General features: G+C 44.2%; 1 protein-coding gene across 3 annotated transcripts in view; it reads right to left on the reverse strand.

Moving 5' to 3' along the window:
* Window positions 1–23959, reverse strand: part of zfyve28 (zinc finger, FYVE domain containing 28) — a 230796-nt gene that overhangs the window by 19684 nt on the left and 187153 nt on the right. For 2 of the 3 annotated variants that reach the window (XM_070877677.1, XM_070877664.1), the window contains 2 exons: window positions 10526–10630; window positions 4375–4538 (listed from right to left, as the gene is read on the reverse strand). In XM_070877677.1, the coding sequence (XP_070733778.1) occupies window positions 4375–4538; window positions 10526–10630 (269 nt within the window). The remainder of the gene's footprint in view (window positions 1–4374; window positions 4539–10525; window positions 10631–23959) is intronic. The other variant, XM_070877670.1, reaches the window with a different exon arrangement.

Genomic DNA, 23959 nt, shown 5'->3' on the forward strand with positions numbered 1-23959 from the left:
CAGTTCTGGTCGCCATATTATAGGAAGGACGTGATTGCACTGGAGAGGGTGCAGAGGAGATTTACGAGGATGCTGCCTGGAATGAAGAATCTCAACTATGAGGACACATTGGATAGGCTGGGTTTGTTCTCCTTGGAACAGAAGAGGTTCAGAGGAGACCTCTGAGGTTTATAACATTTTGAGGGGCCTGGATATAGTGGATAAGTAAGGTCCTATTTCCCTTGGTGGAGGGGTCAATTACAAGAGGGCATAGGTTTAATGTGGTTGGTGGAAGATTTAGAGGGGATTTGAGGGGAAGCTTCTTCACGCAGAGAGTTGTGGGGGTCTGGAGCTCACTGCCTGGAAGGGTGGTGGAGGCAGAAACTCTCACCACATTTAAAAGGTGCTTGGATGGGCATTTGAGGTGCCATAAACTGCAGGGTTACGGACCTAGAGCTGCTAAGTGGGATTAGATTGGAAAACCTCTTGTCGGCTGGCACAGATACGATGGTAAGTACTTCAGGGAATCTAATATGGCAAGACTGATCGCCTGGATGGGTCGGAGAGGAATTTTCCCCAGATTTTTCTCCCCTAATTGGCCTGGGTTTTTCCATCTGTTTTTTTTGCCTCTCCCAGGAGATTGCATTGCTCCAGGTGGTGTGGAGTATAAAATGTTGCGATACATCGAGTATCACAATCGTGGGGGGCCGTCTGTTTGGGCAGGATGCGGTTTACCTGTCCGCCATTGTTCATAGGTTTATATGTAACCTCCAGGGCTGCTGACCGAGGGCCGTGCGGCTTTTTGTCGGCCGGCGCGGACACGATGGGCCGAAATGGCCTCCTTCTGGCTGTAAATTTCTATATTGATGAACTGGCTAGTTGGGCAGAAAAGTGGCAAATGGAATTCAATCCGGAAAAGTGTGAGGTAATGCATTTGAGGAGGGACAACATGACAAGGAATATACAATAAATGGGAGGATACGGAGAGATGTGCAGGAACCTTGGAGTTTATGTCCACAGATCCTTAAGGGTAGCAGGACAGGTCGATAAGGTAGTCAAAAAAGCATATGGAATGTTATCCTTTATTAGCCGAGACATAGAATACAAGAGCAGGGAAGTTATGCTAGAACTGCATACAACACTATCTAGGCCACTGCTCGAGTATTGCACACAGTTCTGGTCACCACATTACAGGAAAGGTGGGATTGCACTAGAGGGTGCAGAGGAGATTTACAAGGGTGTTGCCAGGATGGGAAAATTTTAGCTCTGAGGAAAGATTGGATAGACTGGGGTTGTTTTCTTTGGAACAGAGGAGGCTGAGGGGAAATTTAATTGAGGTGTATAAAAGTATGAGGGGCCTAGCTAGAGTTGATAGGAAGGTCCTGTTTCCCTGAGCAAAGGGGTCTATAACCAGGGGGCATAGATTTAAAGTAGTTGGTAGAAGGATTAGAGGGAAGATGAGGAAAAATGAATTTCACCCAGAGAGTGGTGGGGGTCTGGAACTTATTGCCTGAAAAGGTGGTAGAGGCAGAAACCCTCATCACATTTAAAAAGGACATGGATGTTCACTAAAGAGCTGTGATCTACAGGGCTACGGACCTAGTGCTGAAAGGTGGGTAGCTCTTTTTCGACCTGCACAGACACAATGGGCTGACTGGCCTTCTTCTGTGTCGTAATTATCTATGATTCCTCAGAAAATGAAGCAGTCCATGCCCGAAGGCAGCAAGACCTGGATGACATTTAGCCTTGGGTCGATAAATGGCAAGTAACATTCGCGCCACACAAGTGCCAGGCAATGACTGTCTCCAACAAGCAAATATCTAACCACTGCCCCATGACATTCAACAGCATTACCATCGCCGAATCCCCCACCATCAACATCGTGGGGGTCGCCATTGACCAGAAACTTAACTGGACCAGCCACATAAACACTGTAGCTACAAGAGCAGGTCAGAGGCTGGGTATTCTGCAGCGACTCTCGCCTCCTGACTCCACAAAGCCTTTCCACCATCTACAAGACACAAGTCAGGAGTGTGATGGAATGCTCTCCACTTACCTGGATGAGTGCAGCTCCAACGACACTCAAGAAGCTCACACCATCCAGGACAAAGCAGCCTGCCTGACTGGCAGTACATCTACCACCTTAAATGTTCACTCCCTCCACCACCGGCGACCGTGGCTGCAGTGTACACCATCTACAAAATGCACTGCAGCAATTTGCCAAGGCTTCGACAGCACCTCGCAAACCCATGACCTCTACCGCCTAGATGGACAAGGGCAGCAGACGCATGGAAACACAACCACCTCTACGTTCCCCTCCAAGTTACACACCATTCTGACTTGGAAATATATCGACCGTTCCTTAATCGTCGCTGGGTTAAAATCCTGGAATGCCCACCTACAGCACCGTGAGAGTGCCTTCACCACACGGACTGCAGCGGTTCAAGGCGGTGGCTCAACACCACCTTCTCAAGGGTAATTAGTGATGGGTAATAAATGCCGGCCTTGCCAGCTACATCCAACCCCTAGGAACGAATATAATTTTAAAAAGATAAAACCTGGGTAATTTGTGCAGCAGCGAGAAAATCAGCAGGACCAATTTGAAAAACATGATATATTTTACTCAACGGTCCAATAAAAACAGATAACGGGGCAGCTGCAATGCAGCATATTAATATAATGGGGAGGAGGTGTAGAAAGTAAAGAATGCATGAAAGGAGAGGGCAAAGACAGGGGCAATGCAACAGGTCTGTAAGGTTATCAGATATTGGGTTTTGACTGAATAGCACAAACTAAAGTAATATTTTTGCAATACTATAAGAGTATAGATTCCCTATGAGTAGTTAACATGGGCATTTTGAAGTTCAGGCAGTGTGTCCCCAGGCCTGCAGCAATATTTGCAAGGGATCCTTCACATCATACGTTCAAAAACTCATGCTCTAACCAGCAGTCCTGAAGCACTGCAGGACACTGACATTGAGCTCAATTTTGCCCAAGTCCGTTTTCTGGCGTATTGCCGCTTATTTAGGTCCAGAAATGCTACAGAAAAACATGTCCGAACTTTCCTCAATGTTTGTACTGTAATCTGGAGCTGCGCAACGTGGCCAGTCGCCTCGGGTGGGGGGGGGGGGGGGGGAGGGGGGAGAAAAGAGGGGAGAGCCTGCGGCCTGCGCCGGAAAAAGCAGCCGGGCCTTCTGCGCATGTGCGGGGAAAGAAAACCTGACATTCTTGACGTCGCTGAAATGGCCCCGCATGCGCAGTAGAACTCCGAATTGGTAATCGGCCATTTTTAAAGAGCAAGTTGTGTATGTGTGTGCCAGGAGGAGTGCTAGTCCTACGGTCCCACTCCGTTGGGGCTCCCCGAGTGAGTGCCGATCAGTTGGCTCCCTCCCCCGCCGAGCCTCTCCGGTCCCGAATGAATGCCGGTCCAGATCCGCTTCCCGCCCCAAGCCCAGGCCGAATGGCCTCGGAATTACTTAGCTGCGCCAATTTCTTTAACTCTCCGCAAGGTCTTTCTCGAGAGGCCCAAGCAGAAATGGAGTAACTATCAGCTGGCCAAAGTTCCCTAAATGGCCAGAATTGGCGTAAGTGGCTGGTAACGCCCCCTTTTGAGGAAAAAAGAAACGTACCGAAAAAAAACATAACTAAAATGAGTTACGCTGGTGCAAATTGATTGGGGAAACTGGGGATTTTTAAGCTCGGCCAGAAAAAGCAGCCTGCTCCAAAAAAAAGCGCAAATCACTGGGGAAAATTGAGCCCCATGAAAGCAGGCCTCTCCTGTTATAGTTAGAAATTACCGGACAAATTAAAATATATTTCCCCTTGAAGTTTACCTTATTCGTCCTGGTAAAAGTAATTTCAAGCACAAGTAAACTTAACTGGTGTGAAAAGGAGGGACGGTGGGACTACAGATTTCTACAATACCAATGCGAAGGAGGAAGGGTTTCAAAAGATAATGGAAAGGTAGTCTGCCATCATGAACCACCGAGTTAGTGACTTATGATCCGATTAGGAAATAGAACCTGCTGCATGACAATCCACCATGCCATTAATTTCTGGTTTTTATACCAAATTCTCCACAAGCATGACTGTTTCACTGATCACCACACCTTTGCCAATGAGCTAACTTCCATGGTGCCTCTTCCCCTCTTCTCATTCTTAGAGAAAGTTTATTATTGTACATTTATCCATATAAAAGTCCATCTACTGTTTCTTCGTCCACTTGCATAAAATATATTTAGAAATTTGTTGGCATCAAACTGTTTAACCAAGCAATCAGTGGAATTCAAGAACATTGTTGGAACCAGAAGAGCTTATTGCACAGGAGGCGGCCATGCAGCAAAGCGGGCCATTCTCTTAGTTAAAATAAAAGAAAGAGAGAGAGTGTGCAGATACCTGCAATGCACACGAAAAGTCTGTGAATAAGATCACTGCTGCTATGGAAACGGGCCCTGATCTTTTCTCTCGTGGCAACTTTGGCAGCCAGAAGCGCAAGCTGGATCTCCTCTTGATCGACATCCTCGGAGGTGTAGGAACTTGTAGTTAGACTGCCAACGGGGCTGTAAAAACAGAGCATGTGTTAATACTGGCAAAAAAAAAACTCAAGGCCAATCATCAGCTTGGGTTTACAGCAAAGCATAATGCTGAATACACGTGCCTGCACATCAGTTTCCCTAAAGGCTTCAAACACCAGAGGTGCTGCTATTAAACATTATTAAATTAAACCCTCGACCAGAATGTGTGACTCCTACAGAAGACCCAAGAAAAGACTGGACAGCCAATCAATTCTTAGATAAAGGAGTCTAAATATAAAATTTAAGAGAACACACACTTATTTTAAAGGACCATCCCATTAAACTGAGCAAGTGGCTTCATTCACCAAGTCCTGTTCACCCATCACCCCTGTGCTCACTGATCTACATTGACTCCCAGTCCGGCAATGCCACGATTTTGAAATCATCATCTTGGTTTTCAAATCCTTCTACGGCTCTTGCCCCTCCCACCCCTCACCGAGATATCTACGCTCCTCTAATTCTGTCCGCTTGAGCAACCGATTTTAATCGCTCAACCACTGATGGACGTGCCTTCAGCTGCTGAGCCCTAAGCTCTGAGATTCCCTCCCTAAATCTCTCCACCTCTTCCTTCCTTTAAGACGCTCCTTAAATCCTCTCTCTTTGACCAAACTTTTGGTCACCTGCCAATTTCTCCTTATGTGACCTGGTGTCAAATTTTATAACATTCCTGTGAAGCTATATAACAGCAAGTACTTGTTGTTGAGATTAAAAAAAACAGAATCTACTGACCAGTAGACAAGAGCTTGTATTCAACATACTCTGAATTTTAGATGCCTTTATACTCCTTTGATCAATTCTTCATCAACATTACATGGCATCTTACCTTTATATCCTAAATCCTTAAGATCTCACGAGCCAATGTTATTTGGTTTTCTGACAGGCACCTGTATTTTTGTGACCTTGCATTATCTCCTCTTGCCCCCTCCTGTTTTTGTTACATGTTCTGAAACCATGGCAGCACACTTCTGAACAAATCTAATAGTTAAATGAAAGGGTTGCTGCTGCTTGGTCTGAGCATTGTTTCTTGAAATGTTCTTGCAACTGTCCCAAGTCTCTATTTTAGTTTCACCTCCAGAAACTGCGAGAATCGGAACGCATTTTAATAGCTCTCGTCCTTTGACTATGTCTTTCCCCAACACAGGATGTAGTTATTAATGACTGCACATTAACTTAATTGGAGAGTTCATATAATTGTTACACTTCTTTATTGCTCTACTAAAAATACTAATGAGCATACTGCATTGATCAAAAATTCAATATTGTACAACCCCAACATTAATCATTTGTATTGTGGAAATGTGTGTAAATGAGCAAATGATGCATTACAGTACAACTCCAACTGACTCCTTCACCCCATTTTCTCTGTATACTACAATAGGAAAAAATCCCCAAAGTGCTGTACCAAGAAGATTACACTTAGGGATCACATTCATTCCACTAATGGAACATTACTCTTTTAGAAGGTGATATTCCAGCTCGGTGTTAAAGCGTTGTCCTTAGATTGCTGTTTTAGTTTGCCACTAAATAATTACCACAGACCCAACAATAGTGCTTGAATATTAGCATGGTAAAATCATATTTGATGTGACTGGAATCAAGTTTTTTTCCAATTCACAGTAAAATATTTCAATGAACGGTGCTGTCAAAAAATAGTGTTAACAAAAAATACTCTGTGGATCCAGAAAATGAGTGAAATGACAGTATGACAAATCTCTGGTAATTTTATACTGCAGATTGGCCAGGTTTCAATAAAAAAAATGAAATGACTGGCTGCAGATGTAATGAAGAAATGAAAGCCTTGTGTGGCAGAATTCTGGGGTGGCGATAAGGTGAAAAATGTCAGAACATGCTATCCCAAAGAATTGCATACTTGCATATTTATTTCAAAGCTGCACAGGATTTTGTACTTAAAAAGTAAACAAAGGTCAAGACAGAAACAACGATATATAATTTGTGAACATTCAGGAGTAAAAGCAACACTGACAAACCTATTAAGACACTGAACCAGTAGCAGGTGCGTGGTGGAAACTGCTTCACAAGTTTGAAATCGACACCCACATCCCAGGAACGAAACATATTTTTTTAATAAAGTGGAGAGTATTCCATCACACTCCTGACTTGTGCCTTGTAGATGCTGGAAAGGCTTCGAGGAGTCAGGAGGTGAGATACTCGCTGCAGAATACCCAGCCTCTGACCTGCTCTGTCGGCACAGTATTTATATAGCTGGTCCAATAACGTTTCTGGCCAATGGTGACCCCCTAGGATGTAGATGGTGGGGAATTTGGCGATGGTAATTCCGTTGAATGTTAAGGGGCGGTGATTAGATGCTCCCTTGTTGGAAACAGTCACTGCCTGGCAGTGGCGCGAATGTTACTTGCTACTTATTAGACCAAGCCTGAATATCGTCCAGGTCTAGCTGCAGGCGAGCATGGACTACTCCATTATCTGAGGAGTTGCGAATGGAACAGAACAATGAAGGAGGAAAGGGCATTGATGAAGCAGCTGAAGATGGTTGGGCCAAGGACACTGCCCTGAGGAACTCTGCTAGCGACGTTTTGGGCCTGGGGTGATTGGCCTCCAACTACCACAACAAACCTCCTTTGTGCTAAGTATGACTCCAGCCAGTGGAAAGTCTTCCCCGGGGTTGGACAATGAAATCTGGCCTTGCCAGTGTTGTCAACATCCAGAGAACAAATAATACATTTTAAATAAAGCAGGAGAAAGTTCCCCTGACATGAGAAGTGAAGAAATTTGTGCTGATTTAGTGGAGAATGGGCAGAGGCTGGGATTGACAAACAATTGGAGCACAGTAGAATGAACTTTACTTGGGACTGTTCAACTCTGACTTTGCGTGCCAAGGAGCCTTCGTTCCTCAATACCAGCCCCATTTGATGTAACTATTTTTTTTAATTCTTAAAAATGATTGGTAAGTAGGAAACAGCACTACAAGTGGACATCTTTTCTGTGGAAGACCCAACCAAAGACTGTCTTTGTCTCATGTTCTTCACTGAACCCATAAAATGACCATCATTTGAAAACTTCCAACATGCGTCAATGCCAGGTAAGCTACAGATTTTAAAGACTACTTCCTATTCTGCCGTGTTCTTTTTGCTTCTATGCTCCAGAGGTAAGAAATCCAATTACAACCAAGGACTCAGTTATAATAATGCCTTAACTGGCAGGAGGAGGTGTCAATTCATTTCCTAACTTATTAATGGGCTGTCAAATTTGCTGGTTCTTTGTCTACTAGCTAGTAATAGTGACAGCAGTTCACATTGATATCAATTCTTCTGATGAACTTTTATAAAACACTGGCTCGGCCTCAACTGGAGTACTGTGTCCAAGTCTGGGCTCCGCACTTGAGGAAGAATGTGAAGGCCTTAGAGATGTTGCAGAAAAGATTTACAAGAATGATTCCAGGGATGAGGTACATCAGTTACGTGGATAGCCTGCAGGAGCTGGGGTTGTTTTCCTTCGAACAGAAGTTTGAGAGGAGATTTGATTAAGGTGTTCAAAATTATGAGGGGTCCAGACAGAGTAGATAGAGAGAAACTGTTCTCATTGGCAGAAGGGTCGAGAACCAGAGGACACAGAATAAAAGTGATTGGCAGAAGAACCAAAGGCAACATGAGGAAAAACTTTTCTACGCAGCGAGTGATTAGGATCTGGAATTCACCGCCTGAAAGGGTGGAGGAGGCAGATTCAATCATGATTTTCAAAAGGGAATTGGCCAATTGCCTGAATGAAAAACAAATCCCAGGGTTACGAGGAAAGGACGAGAGGGTGGGACTAGCTAAAGTGCTCTTGCAGAGAGCCGGCACAGGCTCGACGGGCTGAATGGCCTCCTTCTGTGCTGTAACTATTCTATGATTCTTCAGAGCATAATTTTGTATATGATGCAGCAAAATTGATTGTATTCAGTATCAAGACACTATTACATGGCAAAGTTAATAGCATGAATGAGTTTCTGGAAGTGGTGTGCCAAGGACGAACTGACAATTCTGACTGAAAAGCAGGGAGAAAAGGACAAACTAAGCTGGGAACTCCAGATCAATTTGCTACATCAATTTTTGGGAACAGGTGATGGATGGAACAGCCATTTAAGTACTCAGTATCAGCATCAAGTGTTTTCACGTCAGGTGTACCACAATAAATGCAGAGTAAAGCTTCCTCTACTGTGCCCCAATGTCATTTAATCCCAACCCTGTTGTGCATGTGAGAATGTTTCTTGTTTCCGACATCAGCCATCCTTATGACCAAGAGTGATGATTTTTGGGCCAATTTGACATGAATTATAGGTAGTTATACGCTGTACACCTTTAACCACTGGGTACCTAGCTAAAACTGGCTCAACTCATTTTAGGCAGAGCCCTTGTATTATCTCAAAACTCTGAACCATATTAAATTCCTCAAGGGTGATTGGAATTGCTGGCCTAATATTGTCCATAAGGATGGCTGGTATGAGATATTGAAAATATTCACTCTGATGCGCTTATGCAGAAATAGTTAAGTCACTTTATTGTGGCAGAGAAGTAACAACATCTCTGTATCTGTGCTATATCTAAATTGGGGATACTCAATATTTACACTGAGCACCAAATATGGAAAATGCTCCAAAATCTTGCACTGATTAGCACAAAAATTTATAAAATGGTATAAAGGGGAAAAAATGCTTCAAGTCACTTACGGGGCATGTCGTTTACAGGGCTTGATGTAATACTAATGCTTTGATATCTATTGCCAACAAGAAATAGGAGTGACAAAGACAAAAAGTAGTCCACAGTTTTGATCAATGGCCTCAATTGGTATCAAGCTCCAGTTTATAAAATTTTTTTTTTCTAAATCCTGAATAGTGAAACCAAAATCCATAAATGGTATTTCCCCCTTCCCTCATACAGAAATATTTCAACTGCATGCATAAAATGCTCTTCGAAACAGGTCAGCTCAGTATGGACTTACACCAAAGGCCAAACAGTCTGAAACCTAGGTCCCAGACTGGCTGCTCAGTAAAGCTGCAAATTGTCATACTCAAGATTTGTATGACCACGAGCGACAAGTTTGGTGCCAATTTGAAATGAATTGTGTGTAGATATATCCCACACACCCTTAACCTTTGGGAATCAGGCTTCAACTAGCTCAACTCAATAACTGGGTTGAATCTGGACAGCACAGCCTATGCTAACCCAATTTTCACTTTCCGTTAATTCTTCAGCTTGAACAGGACATTCCCTAAACGAATTTAAGAAACAAAATAATTGAGGGGGGATCAGCCCACACTCTCTGTAGAGCAAGCAGAGGAATTCAAAATCATAGGCAGGACACGAGGAAACTCCTCTGTAGATATAAAAAGACAAAGTACTGCAGATGCTGGAATCTGAAATAAAAATCTCCTCTGTAGATATAGTTGATGTAGAATTAATTTTCAGGAGTACTGGCCAGTGCCAAAGAGTAACTCAGAAGTTCAACAATATTACAGGTATTTAAATAAATTAGGAAATGTTCCTGCTCTATTCCCTTGCTCCGCTCTCACTATTGAAGTGTCCGGAAGAGGTACAGATTAACCCCATTCGCTAGACACCAAAAAAAAGTTCCTCTTTGGCACTGCTCAGCACAAAAGGCAAAAAAGGCAACAGAGGGCAGGAATAACAGTGCGGCATACAACTTACGCAACTCAACAGAATATTAACACGTTGTTATCTCGTAATAAAAAGCAACTCAAAGTTTGATTAATGACCTTGGCTAGTATTTTTCTAACAGCTGCTTGGTGTCAATTACTTGCATTTATAGATGCAAACACATGCAGAAAAATAAGTGAATCACAAGGATTCCTAATCACAGGTATGCATGCATCGCCGTAGGGGCCCATCTATACTGCGGATTCTTCCAGTAGCACCGAATTAAGACTAGAACACATACATGCAGTTCACCTTACTCACAGCTGTAGGTACTTTTTTTTTCTGAAGTCTCATTACCTCGGAGTGTATGTGCTGGAAAGACTACAGGTTGTGACAGAAACACTCTCACAGTCACTGCTGGATATGGAGCTGATGGGGGAATCTTGGATGGGATCTTGAGAACTGGAACCACATTAATGAAAACACAAGGAAAGTAAACTTAGAAAGCAACATTTTACAGCCACAGCAAGACCTGAGCCAAAAAGAAAACACATGCATCTGTGTGAATAACAAATGAAACAAAAATCTCAGTACGGAAAAGAATACAATCTCAAATCGCAATCGCAAGAAGATGAACGCATAAGCTTGCAAAGAGGGGACAGTTTTGCTCGTTGATGGAAGTCAAGTCTGCTTTGGTGGAAAGAAACTGCAAAACACATTCTTCCAATGTGCACGAAGGAGAGAAAACCATTAAACTGGGTCTGAAATTAGAAGCCATATACACCGAACAGGTTCTCAGATTTTTCCTACAGAACAACAGGTTACTTCAAATAAGTTAAGAGTTTTCTTCAGCTGTCCGCGGCAACATGTTCGGCTGCATGTGAAACCAATTAAAGAAACCTTTGTCTGAATATCGTGTTCTTTAGCAAAGGTTTGAGTTGACAAATGCCAAACGTGCAAAATGCCATGTTAAATGCCAAACGTGCAAAATTGCCGGGCAGGAAAAGATCACCTGGACCCATCAAGCTTGCCTGCACCATGATATGCTGGAGTATCACGACTAAACACTTCTTCCCTCCAGTTATGTAATCTCCTGGGAGAGGCAAAAAAAAAGATACACACATCCAGGGCCAATAAGGGAAAAAATACTCGAATATTCCTCTCCGACCCCTTCTGGCGATCACATTGACCAATTGTTACTTATAAAGACGCTTACCTTCTACATGGCTATATTGTCTATACAAAGCAATATAATTCACCATCCCCTGCCAATTCCCCTCCCCTCCCAAGTGAAGCCACACTGACCCAATCACTGCACCAGCATAGGATGTGCACCGATCATGTTAATTATTAACCCAATTATCGTGCCCCACTGTTGTAAAGCAGATCACAGACCAGGGAACAAACCTGGGACTCTCCTGGTCTGTCAGGCTCAGTTCTGCACCATGCAGTGAAATGACTCACTGGGAGAGCCCTGATTCGTAACCCAGAGATTTTTTTACTTTTATGAGAAATTCAGAGCACATCACTGAGATCTGGTCAATTTTAGAGTAAGAAAGGCAGATTTTGGGTGGAGGTGTGGCAAAGTAAGATAACTGGCAAAAGAAACAGATGCAAGAGGAGTATTTTTTAACGCAGTGAATTGTTATGCTCTGGAATTCAATGCCTGAAAGGATGATTGAAGCAAATTCAATAGTAACTTTCAAAAGGGAATTGGATAAATACTTGAAGGGGGAAAACAATGGTCTGCTTCTGTGCTGTATCATTCTATGATAATACAGAAGCTCAATGCTTATAGAAAGATGAAAATTAAGACCTAATCGCACTTGGAATTAGAACAGATGTTATCATGGTGTGCAGTTCAGCAGCAGGGACAAGGGTCCAATCTAAGTCCACAATATTGACCCCGAGCTTCTTGTTTTCGTTCTCTGCCCCACTCCCACTCGAACTGGTGTCCTCGGCCTCCAACACTGTTCCAAGGAAACTCGAGGAACAGCACTTCGTCTTTCGATTAGGCACTTTATAACCTTCTGGACTCAACATTGAGTTTAACCATTTCAAATCATAACCACTGCTCCCATCTTTTTCGGACAACAGGTACTGGTAATCGTGTTGTTGCCATTTACACCTCCTGTAGACCCATCTTTTGTTTCTTTACTTATCCCATCATCTCTCTTTTGCCATTTAATCACTCCTGCCTTCCACCCAATCAGACCTCCCCTTTTGTTCTTTCCTCGACCCCCATCTCCCGAGCTCTGCACTTGGTTAAAATCTGGTACATCTCTCTACGCTTTCCAATTCAGATGCAAGGTCATCGACCTGAAATGTTAACTGTTGCTCTCTCCACAGATGTTGCCTGACCTATTAAGTGTTTCCAGCATTTTCTGTTTTTATTTCAGATTTTGCTTTTGTTGCAATCTGCTCCAATGCACCTACTGGCAACTGGTTACACAGCGGAATTGGCAGAGGTCCGGCAAATATTTGCCCATCCTCTGTGTTAGGGGTGGCAGTGAGGAAGTGGGATGGCAATAGCTTTTTGAAAATGAACAGGAACCTGGACTAGTTAATCTGAACAGAATTATTTTATTGGCCATGGATTCCCACCATCATTTGCAGAGATCCTCACAAACATATTTTAAACTGTAAATATTGACTTGGAATTGAATTGTGAACATTTTACAAGCATGCAATTACTGCAATAGGTTTTGCACAGGTTAACCATTTACTTTTGCAGACTATATACGCCACAATAAAAGTTTAATAGCCCTTTATAGCACATGACTGAATACACAGGCTGAGATTTTTGTCACTCCAGTAATAAATTATAATTCGCAGCTACAGTCAAGGGTCATCCTGCCCAGGAGGAGGAAAAAGGAAACTAGGTTAACAGCCTCCAAGTGATTTGATTACTGTATAAAATAGCTATTTGTAAGTATCACTGCAATGCTTCCACTGGCTTACAAACTTACCAAATGAGTCACAACAGTTGCTGATTTCCCTCATCGCAGAGTAATTTGAATATCTACTAAATCTAAAGTTGCAGCCACCATATAATTAATCACCAATGAACACATAAATTCAGAGCTTGTGATAGTAATTCTGGGCTGGGGGAGGGAGTGAACATTTCAGAGATAGAGTACAGCCAGTCCATGCCAGTGTTTATGCTCCACTTAAACCTCACTCTCTTCTGCCCGCCCCCCACCATCCTCCTTCATTTAAATCTATCAGCATAACACTCTATTCCCTTCTTCCACATATGCTTGTTTAGCCTCCCCTTAAATGCATCTATACTATTCGCTTCAACTGAGGACAATGTAAAATAGAGGACAATCTCTGATGTGTCGTAAAATCTTTTCTAAATCTGATAGTGACACTAACCATATGGAGAGTCAAGTTTGAAAAAAATGCAAGGGATGAAATGCTGTTATATATTTGCAACAAGAAAATTAAGGCACATCAAGGAACCATAAAGCAAGATACCCTCCAATGTTCATTTGAATCACGTTACACTTTGTATCTTTTTTCTCAGCTCTCTAAGTTATGCCAGTGAGTGGGCAGACTACTCCAGTGCTGCTCTTCATTGATTGCTGAGTGGCGTGCAAGACTGACCCAAATGTGCCATTATCCCTTGTCCCCTGGAGGGAAGCTCCTTGATCGATCTAAAGTTGTATGAGAGAGATCAGGGACTATCTAAAGAGAGAGATTAATGGAAGGCGGGTTCAGCTCTGCATTTCACCACTCTATAGTGCAGTGCATTACACTATACCATCCCACTGCTGCCCCAGATTTTCTTCAGTTTTGAATTGCACATTGACACAATGCCACTCCAAATTGTTTCTAGTCCCTACTGTCTGGCTAATAAGGGTTCAAACCTGCTTTTGTCACTTGTCTAATGCCCAGTTGTGGCTATCCCACCCAAGTAAGGGGAGGGTGGGGGGAAAGAGAAGGGTTAGTGTGAATTTCCAAAGTCAAATTTGCTCCAAGGTGATGGAAGTTTGGAACTAAATCAATCCTTAAATGAGTCAGCAATCGAGAGTCCTGTGCCAGGCAGCTCACAGTACTCCAGTGCAGTGTTACGATTAATCAGCCAGCCTAATACTTTGAAAGGACCTGGGGCTGGGAGTATTTCCACTATACACCAAGTGACCATGCAAGCCAGTGCTCCTAGTGCAGGCGAGCCTAGCTGGACAAGCAGCTAGGTACAACCAGTGCTGTTTGGCAGGCAGTGCCGTTTCACTTGTTAAACTTGGTGCGTACTTGGGGAGTCCTGCCAACCTGCACCTACACTCTGGATTTAGATAAGCGGGGCGTGTCACTCCTTGAAGGAAGTGTGTACTCCATAGCACACAAACAAATGCTACTTGTATATTTCTCAGTAGTTTGGTTTGGAGACACTTAAGCATGGTGAGAGAGTCAGACAGATGGATTTCTGAGACAGACTCTCAGCTGACATAAAAAAAATGGTGCAGTTAAATCTAAATCTTGCTCCTGATCCACCTCATTAAATCTACACTATTTCCTGTTTAGCACCAACTGTATTACATTACACAGCATCAAATTCCAGCTGACATTCATCTGTCTGATTACATGTCTGCTCAGTGTCCTGTACCCCGATGCAATAATCTTTTGCAAACCTATGCAGTGCCCCCAATGGATTCTCAGAGCAAGCTGGAACCATTCCAGTTACACAATAGATCAGCCCAAATGGTTTGAGCATTGTGAAGTACTGAATTTTCAACCCTGTCTGCACGGATGAGCCAGCTGCACCACAACATCATTAAATGTCAATAATGGAAATGTCGGTGTCAGCCGTTGCTCAGTTGGTAGCACTCTCGCTTTTGAATTAGAAAGTTGTCACTGCAGAGACTTGAGCACATAATCGCCAGTACAGTACTGAAGGAGCTCTGCACTATCAGGATGAGATGTTAAACTGAAGCTCCATCTGTTCTCTCGGGTGGGCGTGCAAGATCCCAAGACACTATTTTGAAGAAGTGCAGGAGAGTTCTCCCCGGTGACCTGGCCATTATGTACTCCTCAAACAACATCACCAAAAACCCGATTATCTGGTCATCATCACATTGCTGTTTCTGGGACCTTGTTGTGGGCAAATTGGTTCCTGTGTTTCCCACATTACAACAGTGACTACACTTCAAAAAGTACTGTAAAGTGCTTTGGATGCCTTGAGATCATGAAACGCACTACAAAAATACAAACCAATCTTTCTTTCTTATTCATAGCAAATCAGGTGGGAGAAATTTAATTTCAACTTTTTCTGAATGATTTAGCAGCAGACCATGCACAATGGCAGGTCTACCTGGGTCAGGTTGCTATCAGCCAACTGAGAAGCACCTTACTCAGCAAGTGGACTGCCGGGGGGAAATTTGAAAAAAAACTTTGTGGTTGACACTGGAAAGGTTGCATTTCTTAACCATGTCCTGAAAAGGTGCTTAGCAATTCTGTTTTATTTACAACGGAGTGGTCACTTCAGAGAACATAGCATCAAACATAGTGCGTAGGCTAGAACAGGTTGAAGTGGCAGGCTAGTTACTCTGAAGGGCACTAGTCACTCAGTTGGGTTTTTATGTTCATCAGGCAGCTTTCTGGTGTCAGCCCACAAATTACACTGCTTTGGAAGGATTTGAACTCTCAACCTCTAGGTTTCTAATCCAGTACAGAAACTACTGCACCAGAACAAGCCAATAATCAGTGCGATGGCGGCCAGTTGAAATATGCTCATTGACATTATTAAGAGCAGCAGAGATGCAGGAACTGATCTGGGGAACACTGATTGCTACTATCTAATTAGAACTATTATTGATAAGTGCCCTCTGTAGACAATTCATTAGCTAATTTACAACCTCCTATTGATTTGAGCTTCACTTAAGCAGCAAGCCCTCTCATGGGGGACTTTATCAAGTGTGTTCCAAAAGTCCAAAATATATCACCAAGTACATTACCACTCACCAACTGAGTTACTACAATAAATATACAAGGCATGACCTCCCTTTCATCAACCCTTAGATCAATTGCCTTTTCTCGCAGATAATACACCTTAGACAATATATTCCTAAGGCAGATGTTGAACTTTGATAAGTAGGGCAACTATATACAACAATAAAATGTTATTTGCAGTTGGTGCTTGGCTCAGTGTTGACAGATGACATTCAGAGCTGCTATGTGCAAACCCGAAAGCACCCAACAGCCACAAGTGTCTGCAGTAGATGTGACTACTACTAGCGGAATAAAAAAAAACTTGACTTCAAACTTATTTTGGGAAATACCACAGAGAAGGGAGAAACCTCATGTATAATTTGGAGCCTGCCCTGGATTAATTCATTACAAGACTATTTCCCTTAGGTTCCATTTCCTTGGATGCTTTATACATGTGGCAGTTTCGGGCGAGAGAAACAGTTCCAATTTAAACATGGACAACCTTATCCGCTGCTGACAGAACTATGGGCTCAATTTTCCCCAATGCTATTTTTGGCATATTGCAAGAGTTACAGCCGTTTTTTTTGGCCCCGATTACTCCAAAAAAATAACTAGCAAGTTGCCCCATTCTATTTTTTGAAATTGGCAGCGCGCAACCCGTCCTTTAGCTTTGGGGAGTGGGGGGGGGGGGGGGGGGGGTGGTAGGCTGGAGCCTAATGTCTGTGCCGAAAAATCGATGGCACTCCCCACCCCCTTCTGTACATACGCTAAAAAAGACTTTTTTTACAATACAATATGCAATGCAGCTCAAGGACATAGAAACATAGAAAATAGGTGCAGAAGTAGGCCGTTCGGCCCTTCGAGCCTGCACCGCCATTCAATAAGATCATGGCTGATCATTACCTCAGTACCCCTTTCCTGCTTTCTCTCCATACCCCTTGATCCCCTTAGCCGTAAGGGCCACATCTAACTCCCTCATGAATATATCCAATGAACTGGCATCAACAACTCTCTGCGGCAGGGAATTCCACAGGTTAACAACTCTCTGAGTGAAGAAGTTTCTCCTTATCTCAGTCCTAAATGGCCTACCCCTTCTCCTAAGACTATGTCCCCTGGTTCTGGACTTCCCCAACATCGGGAACATTCTTTCTGCATCTAACCTGTCCCGTCCCGTCAGAATCTTATACGTTTCTATGAGATCCCCTCTCATCCTTCTAAACTCCAGTGAATAAAGGCCCAGTTGATCCAGTCTCTCCTCATATGTCAGTCCAGCCATCCCTGGATTTAGTCTGGTGAACCTTCGCTGCACTCCCTCAATAGCAAGATTGTCCTTCCTCAGATTAGGAGACCAAAACTGATTACAATATTCCAGGTGAGGCCTCACTAAGGCCCTGTACAACTACAGTAAGACCACCCTGCTCCAATACTCAAATCCCCTAGCTATGAAGACCAACATACCATTTGCCTTCTTCACCGCCTGCTGTACCTGTATGCCAACCTTCAATGACTGATGAACCATGACACCCAGATCTCGTTGCACCTACCCTTTTCCTAATCTGCCGCCATTCAGATAATATTCTGCCTTTGTGTATGTATTTGCCCCCAAAATGGATAACCTCACATTTATCCACATTATACTGCATCTGCCATGCATTTGCCCACTCGCCTAACCTGTCCCAAGTCACCCTGCAAGCCTCTTAGCGTCCTCCTCACAGCTCACACCGCCACCCAGTTTAGTCTCATCTGCAAACTTGGAGATATTGCACTCAATTCCTTCATCCAAATCGTTAATGTATGTTGTAAAGAGCTGGGGTCCCAGCACTGAGCCCTGCGGCACTCCACTAGTCACTGCTTGCCATTCTGAAAAGAACCCGTTTATCCTGACTCTCTGCTTCCTGTCTGCCAACCAGTTCTCTATCCACGTCAGTACATTACCCCCAATACCATGCGCTTTGATTTTGCACACCAATCTCTTGCGCGGGACCTTGTCAAAAGCCTTTTGAAAGTCCAAATACACCACATCCACTGGTTCTCCCTTGTCCACTCTGCTAGTTACATCCTCAAAAAATTCCAGAAGATTTGTCAAGCATGATTTCCCTTTCATAAATCCATGCTGACTTGGACCGATCCTGTCACTGCTTTCCAAATGCACTGCTATTTCATCCTTAATGATTGATTCCAACATTTTCCCCACTACTGATGTCAGGCTAACCGGTCTATAATTACCCGTTTTCTCTCTCCCTCCTTTTTTAAAAAGTTGTGTTACATTAGCTACCCTCCAGTCCATAAGAACTGATCCAGAGTCGATAGACTGTTGGAAAATGATCACCAATGCATCCACTATTTCTAGGGCCACTTCCTGAAGTACTCTGGGATGCAGACCATCAGGCCCCAGGGATTTATCAGCCTTCAATCCCATCAATTTCCCTAACACTATGTCCCACCTAATAAGGATATCCTTCAGTTCCTCCTTCTCACGAGACCCACTGTCCCCTAGTACATTCGGAAGGTTACTTGGGTCTTCCTTCGTGAAGACAGAACCGAAGTATTTGTTCAATTAGTCTGCCATTTCTTTGTTTCCCATTATAAATTCACCTGAATCCGACTGCAAGGGATCTACATTTGTCTTCACTAATCTTTTTCTCTTCACATATATACAGAAGCTTTTGCAGTCAGTTTTTATGTTCCCTGCAAGCTTCCTCTCGTACTCTATTTTCCCTCTCTTAATTAAACCCTCAGTCCTCCTCTGCTATATTACAAAATTCTCCCAGTCCTCAAGTTTGTTGCTTTTTCTGGTCAATTTATATGCCTCTTCCTTGGATTTAACACTATCCTTATTTTCCCTTGTTAGCCACGGTTGAGCCACCTTCCCCGTTTTATTTTACTCCAGACAGGGATGTACAATTGCTGAAGTTCATCCATGTGACCTTTAAATGTTTGCCTTTCCACCGTCAACCCCTTAAGTGTCACTCGCCAGTCTATTCTAGCCAATTCACGTCTCATACCATCAAAGTTACCTTTCCTTAATTTCAGGACCCTAGTCTCTGAATTAACTGTGTCACTCTCCATCTTAATAAAGAATTCTACCATATTATGGTCACTCTTCCCCGAGGGGCCTTGCACAACAAGATTGATAATTAGTCCTTTCTCATTACACATCACCCAGTCTAGGATGGCCAACCCTGTAGTTGGTGCCTCGACATATTGGTCTAGAAAACCATCCCTAATACAATCCAGGTAATCCTCCTGGCATTGCTACCAGTTTGGTTAGCCCAATCAATATGTAGATTAAAGTCGCCCATGATAACTGCTGTGCCTTTATTGCACGCGTCTCTAATTTCTTGTTTGATGTTGTCCCCAACACCTCGACTACTGTTTGGTGGTCTGTACACAACTCCCACTAACGTTTTCTGCCCTTTGGTATTCCGTAGCTCCACCCATACCGATTCCACTTCATCCAAGATAATGTCCTTCCTTACTATTGCATTAATTTCCTCTTTCACCAGCAATGCCACCCCACCTCCTTTTCCTTTCTATCTATCCTTCCTAAATGTTGAATACCCCTGGATGTTGAGTTCCCAGTCTTGGTCACCCTGGAGCCATGTCTCCGTGATCCAATTAGATCATATCCGTTAACTGCTATCTGCGCAGTTAATTCGTCCACCTTATTCCGAATACTTCTTGCATTGAGGCACAGATCCTTCAGGCTTGCTTTTTTAACACACTTTGCCCCTTTAGAATTTTGCTGTAATTTGGCCCTTTTTTTTTTGCCTTGGGTTTCTCTGCCCTCCACTTTTACTTTTCTTCTTTCTATCTTTTGCTTCTGTCCCCATTCTACTTCCCTCTGTCTCCCTGCATAGGTTTCCATCCCCCTTCCATATTAGTTTAACTCCTCCCCAACAGCACTAGCAAACATTCCACCTAGGACATTGGTTCCAGTCCTGTTCAGGTGCAGACCGTCCGGTTTGTACTGGTCCCACCTCCTCCAGAACCAGTTCCAATGTCCCAGGAATTTGAATCCCTCCCTTCTGCACCACTCCTCAAGCCACGTATTCATCTGAGCTATCCTGCGATTCCTACTCTGACTAGCACGTGGCACTGGTAGCAATCCTGAGATTACTACTTTTGAGTTCTTACTTTTTAATTTAGCTCCTAGCTCCCTAATTTCAGCTTGTAGTACCTCATGCCGTTTTTTTACCTACATCGTTGGTACCTATATGCACCACGGCAACTGGCTGTTCACTCTCCCTCTTCAAAATGTCCTGCACCTGCTCAGAGACATCCTTGACCCTTGCACCAGGGAGGTAACATACCATCCTGGAGTCTTGGTTGCAGCCGCAGAAATGTCTATCTATTCCCCTTACAATAGAATCCCCTACCACTATAGCTCTCCCACTCTTTTTCCTGCCCTCCTGTGCAGCAGAGCCACCCACGGTGCCATGAACTTGGCTGCTGCTGCTGCTCTCCCCTTATAGAAACATAGACATTGAAACATAGAAAATAGGTGGAGTAGGCCATTCGGCCCTTCTAGCCTGCACCGCCATTTAATGAGTTCATGGCTGAACATGCAACTTCAGTACCCCATTCCTGCTTTCTCACCATACCCCTTGATTCCCCCTAGTAGTAAGGACTTCATCTAACTCCTTTTTGAATATATTTAGTGAATTGGCCTCAACAACTTTCTGTGGTAGAGAATTCCACAGGTTCACTACTCTCTGGGTGAAGAAATTCCTCCTCATCTCGGTCCTAAATGGCTTACCCCTTATTCTTAGAATGTGTCCCCTGGTTCTGGACTTCCCCAACATTGGGAACATTCTTCCTGCATCTAACCTGTCTAACCCCGTCAGAATTTTAAACGTTTCTATGAGGTCCCCTCTCATTCTTCTGAACTTCAGTGAATACAAGCCCAGTTGATCCAGTCTTTCTTGATAGGTCAGTCCCGCCATCCCAGGAATCAGTCTGGTGAACCTTCGCTGCACTCCCTCAATAGCAAGAATGTCCTTCCTCAGGTTAGGCGACCAAAACTGTACACAATACTCCAGGTGTGGCCTCACCAAGGCCCTGTACAACTGTAGCAACACCTCCCTGCCCCTGTACTCAAATCCCCTCGCTATGAAGGCCAACATGCCATTTGCTTTCTTAACCGCCTGCTGTACCTGCATGCCAACCTTCAATGACTGATGTACCATGACACCCAGGTCTCGTTGCACCTCCCCTTTTCCTAATCTGTCACCATTCAGATAATAGTCTGTCTCTTTGTTTTTACCACCAAAGTGGATAACCTCACATTTATCCACATTATACTGCATCTGCCATGCATTTGCCCACTCACCTAACCTATCCAAGTCGCTCTGCAACCTCATAGCATCCTCCTCGCAGCTCACACTGCCACCCAACTTAGTGTCATCCACAAATTTGGAGATACTGTATTTAATCCCCTCGTCTAAATCATTAATGTACAGTGTAAACAGCTGGGGCCCCAGCACAGAACCTTGCGGTACCTCACTAGTCACCATTTACTCCTACTCTTTGCTTCCTGTCTGACAACCAGTTCTCAATCCATGTCAGCACACTACTCCCAATCCCATGTGCTTTAACTTTGCACATTAATCTCTTGTGTGGGACCTTGTCGAAAGCCTTCTGAAAGTTCAAATATACCACATCAACTGGTTCTCCCTTGTCCACTCTACTGGAAACATCCTCAAAAAATTCCAGAAGATTTGTCAAGCATGATTTCCCTTTCACAAATCCATGCTGACTTGGACCCATCATGTCACCTCTTTCCAAATGCACTGCTATGACATCCTTAATAATTGATTCCATCATTTTACCCACTACCGATGTCATGCTGACCGGTCTATAATTCCCTGTTATCTCTCCCTCCTTTTTTAAAAAGTGGGGTTACATTGGCTACCCTCCACTCCATAGGAACTGATCCAGAGTCAATGGAATGTTGGAAAATGACTGTCAATGCATCCACTATTTCCAAGGCCACCTCCTTAAGTACTCTGGGATGCAGTCCATCAGGCCCTGGGGATTTATCGGCCTTCAATCCCATCAATTTCCCCAACACAATTTTCCGACTAATAAGGATTTTCTTCAGTTCCTCCTCCTTACTAGACCCTCCGACCCCTTTTATATCCGGAAGGTTGTTTGTGTCCTCCTCAGTGAATATCGAACCAAAGTACTTGTTCAATTGGTCCGCCATTTCTTTGTTCCCCGTTATGACTTCCCCTGATTCTGACTGCAGGGGACCTACGTTTGTCTTTACTAACCTTTTTCTCTTTACATATCTACAGTGGTTGTATCTGTTTTGCAGGGGGATGACCGCAGGGGACCCCTGCACTACCTTCCTTGCACTGCTCTTCCTGTTGGTCACCCACTTACTATCTGGCTGTGTACCCTTTGCCTGCGGTGAGACCAACTCGCTAAACGTGCTATTCACGTCATTCTCAGCACCGTGGATGCTCCAGAGTGAATCCACCCGCAGCTCCAGTGCCGCAATGCAGTACGTCAGGAGCTGGAGGCGGATACACTTCCTGCACACAGTCGTCAGGGACACCGGATGCGTCCCACATAGTACAGAAAGAGCATAACACGTGTCCGAGCTGTCCTGTCATGACTTAACCCTTAGATTAACTTAATTTGGCAACAATGCTGAAGGTTACTTACTGATATTGAAAAGAAAAAGACAAACTACTTACCAATCACCAGCCAATCACTTACCCCCTTGGCTGTGACGTCACCTTTCGATTTCTTTCTACTTCTTTGCCTCCCTGCTGCAGCTGCACCAGCTGGCCTTTATAGGCCTCCCGAAATCCCCGGATTCGCACTGCTCCGAGCTCCCGCCTCTCCGACAGATTGCTCGATCTCCTGCTGGCCTTTACAGGCCTCCTGAAATCCCCGGATTCGCGCTGCTCCGAGCTCCCGCCTCTCCGACTGATTGCTCGATCTCCTGCTGGCCTTTATAGGACCAAGAATTTCTTACAGGATCATGTGGAGGCACTAGTTACTGTAATTGAGGCCAGATGGCACGAACTGGACACCAGCAGAGGTCACATAAAAGTTTCACTAAAAGAAATGAAGAAACACTGGAACCAACTTGCAGAAGATTACTGTGCAATGGTGACCACCCTGAGGTCTTGAGGCCACTGCAAAAAGAAGTGGCAGGACCTTGGTCATCTTTGCAGAAGAAAGTGGCACACAACAAATGGGAAAGAACTCGAACTGGAGGAGGCCCGGCAAATCTGCACCCAGTAACATCCTTGGAAGACAGAGTCGCTGCTTTAATGCATCCTGCCTGGAGAAAAGCATCCACCATTGCACAAGCTGAGCCCACATTCGAGGGAGAGGGCAATTCCTGCAAATTCCACAGTCTGACTTTGCGAAATGTTAAGTACTGTATGGGCTAGCCATGCTTCGGTTCATGGGGATAGCTCCATCAGCTACGCTTCGGTTGATGCAATGTGCTATCATTCATCGTGATCCTTCAAAATGAGCCTGCTGCCTGTGCTGTGTGAGTCTACTCATGCCACCCACCCTGCCCCTTCCTCTGCTGCTAAACATTTGTCTGTTCTGTTATATTTTGCAGAACTTGAGGCCAACCCCGACGAGGTTGAAGGCGATGCAGAAGCTGATTCAGACGCGGACGAGCCTGAAGAGAGAACATCTTCCAATCCCACCTTCCAGACCAAGAGCATGGGTGGAGGGGGGGAGGTGATGGATGAAGCCCACACTGTTGTACTCACACTGGAGGAGGTGCAGGTGCCACCCATTGAGGTGCCAGGCCCTTTCCTGAGTGGTACGAGTGTTTGGACATTCCATGGTTTCTCAGTCCGAGGCTGGGGATTCCAGTGGGGT

Source organism: Pristiophorus japonicus, chromosome 1 (assembly GCF_044704955.1).
Source record: "Pristiophorus japonicus isolate sPriJap1 chromosome 1, sPriJap1.hap1, whole genome shotgun sequence".
Lineage (NCBI taxonomy): Eukaryota > Metazoa > Chordata > Chondrichthyes > Pristiophoridae > Pristiophorus > Pristiophorus japonicus.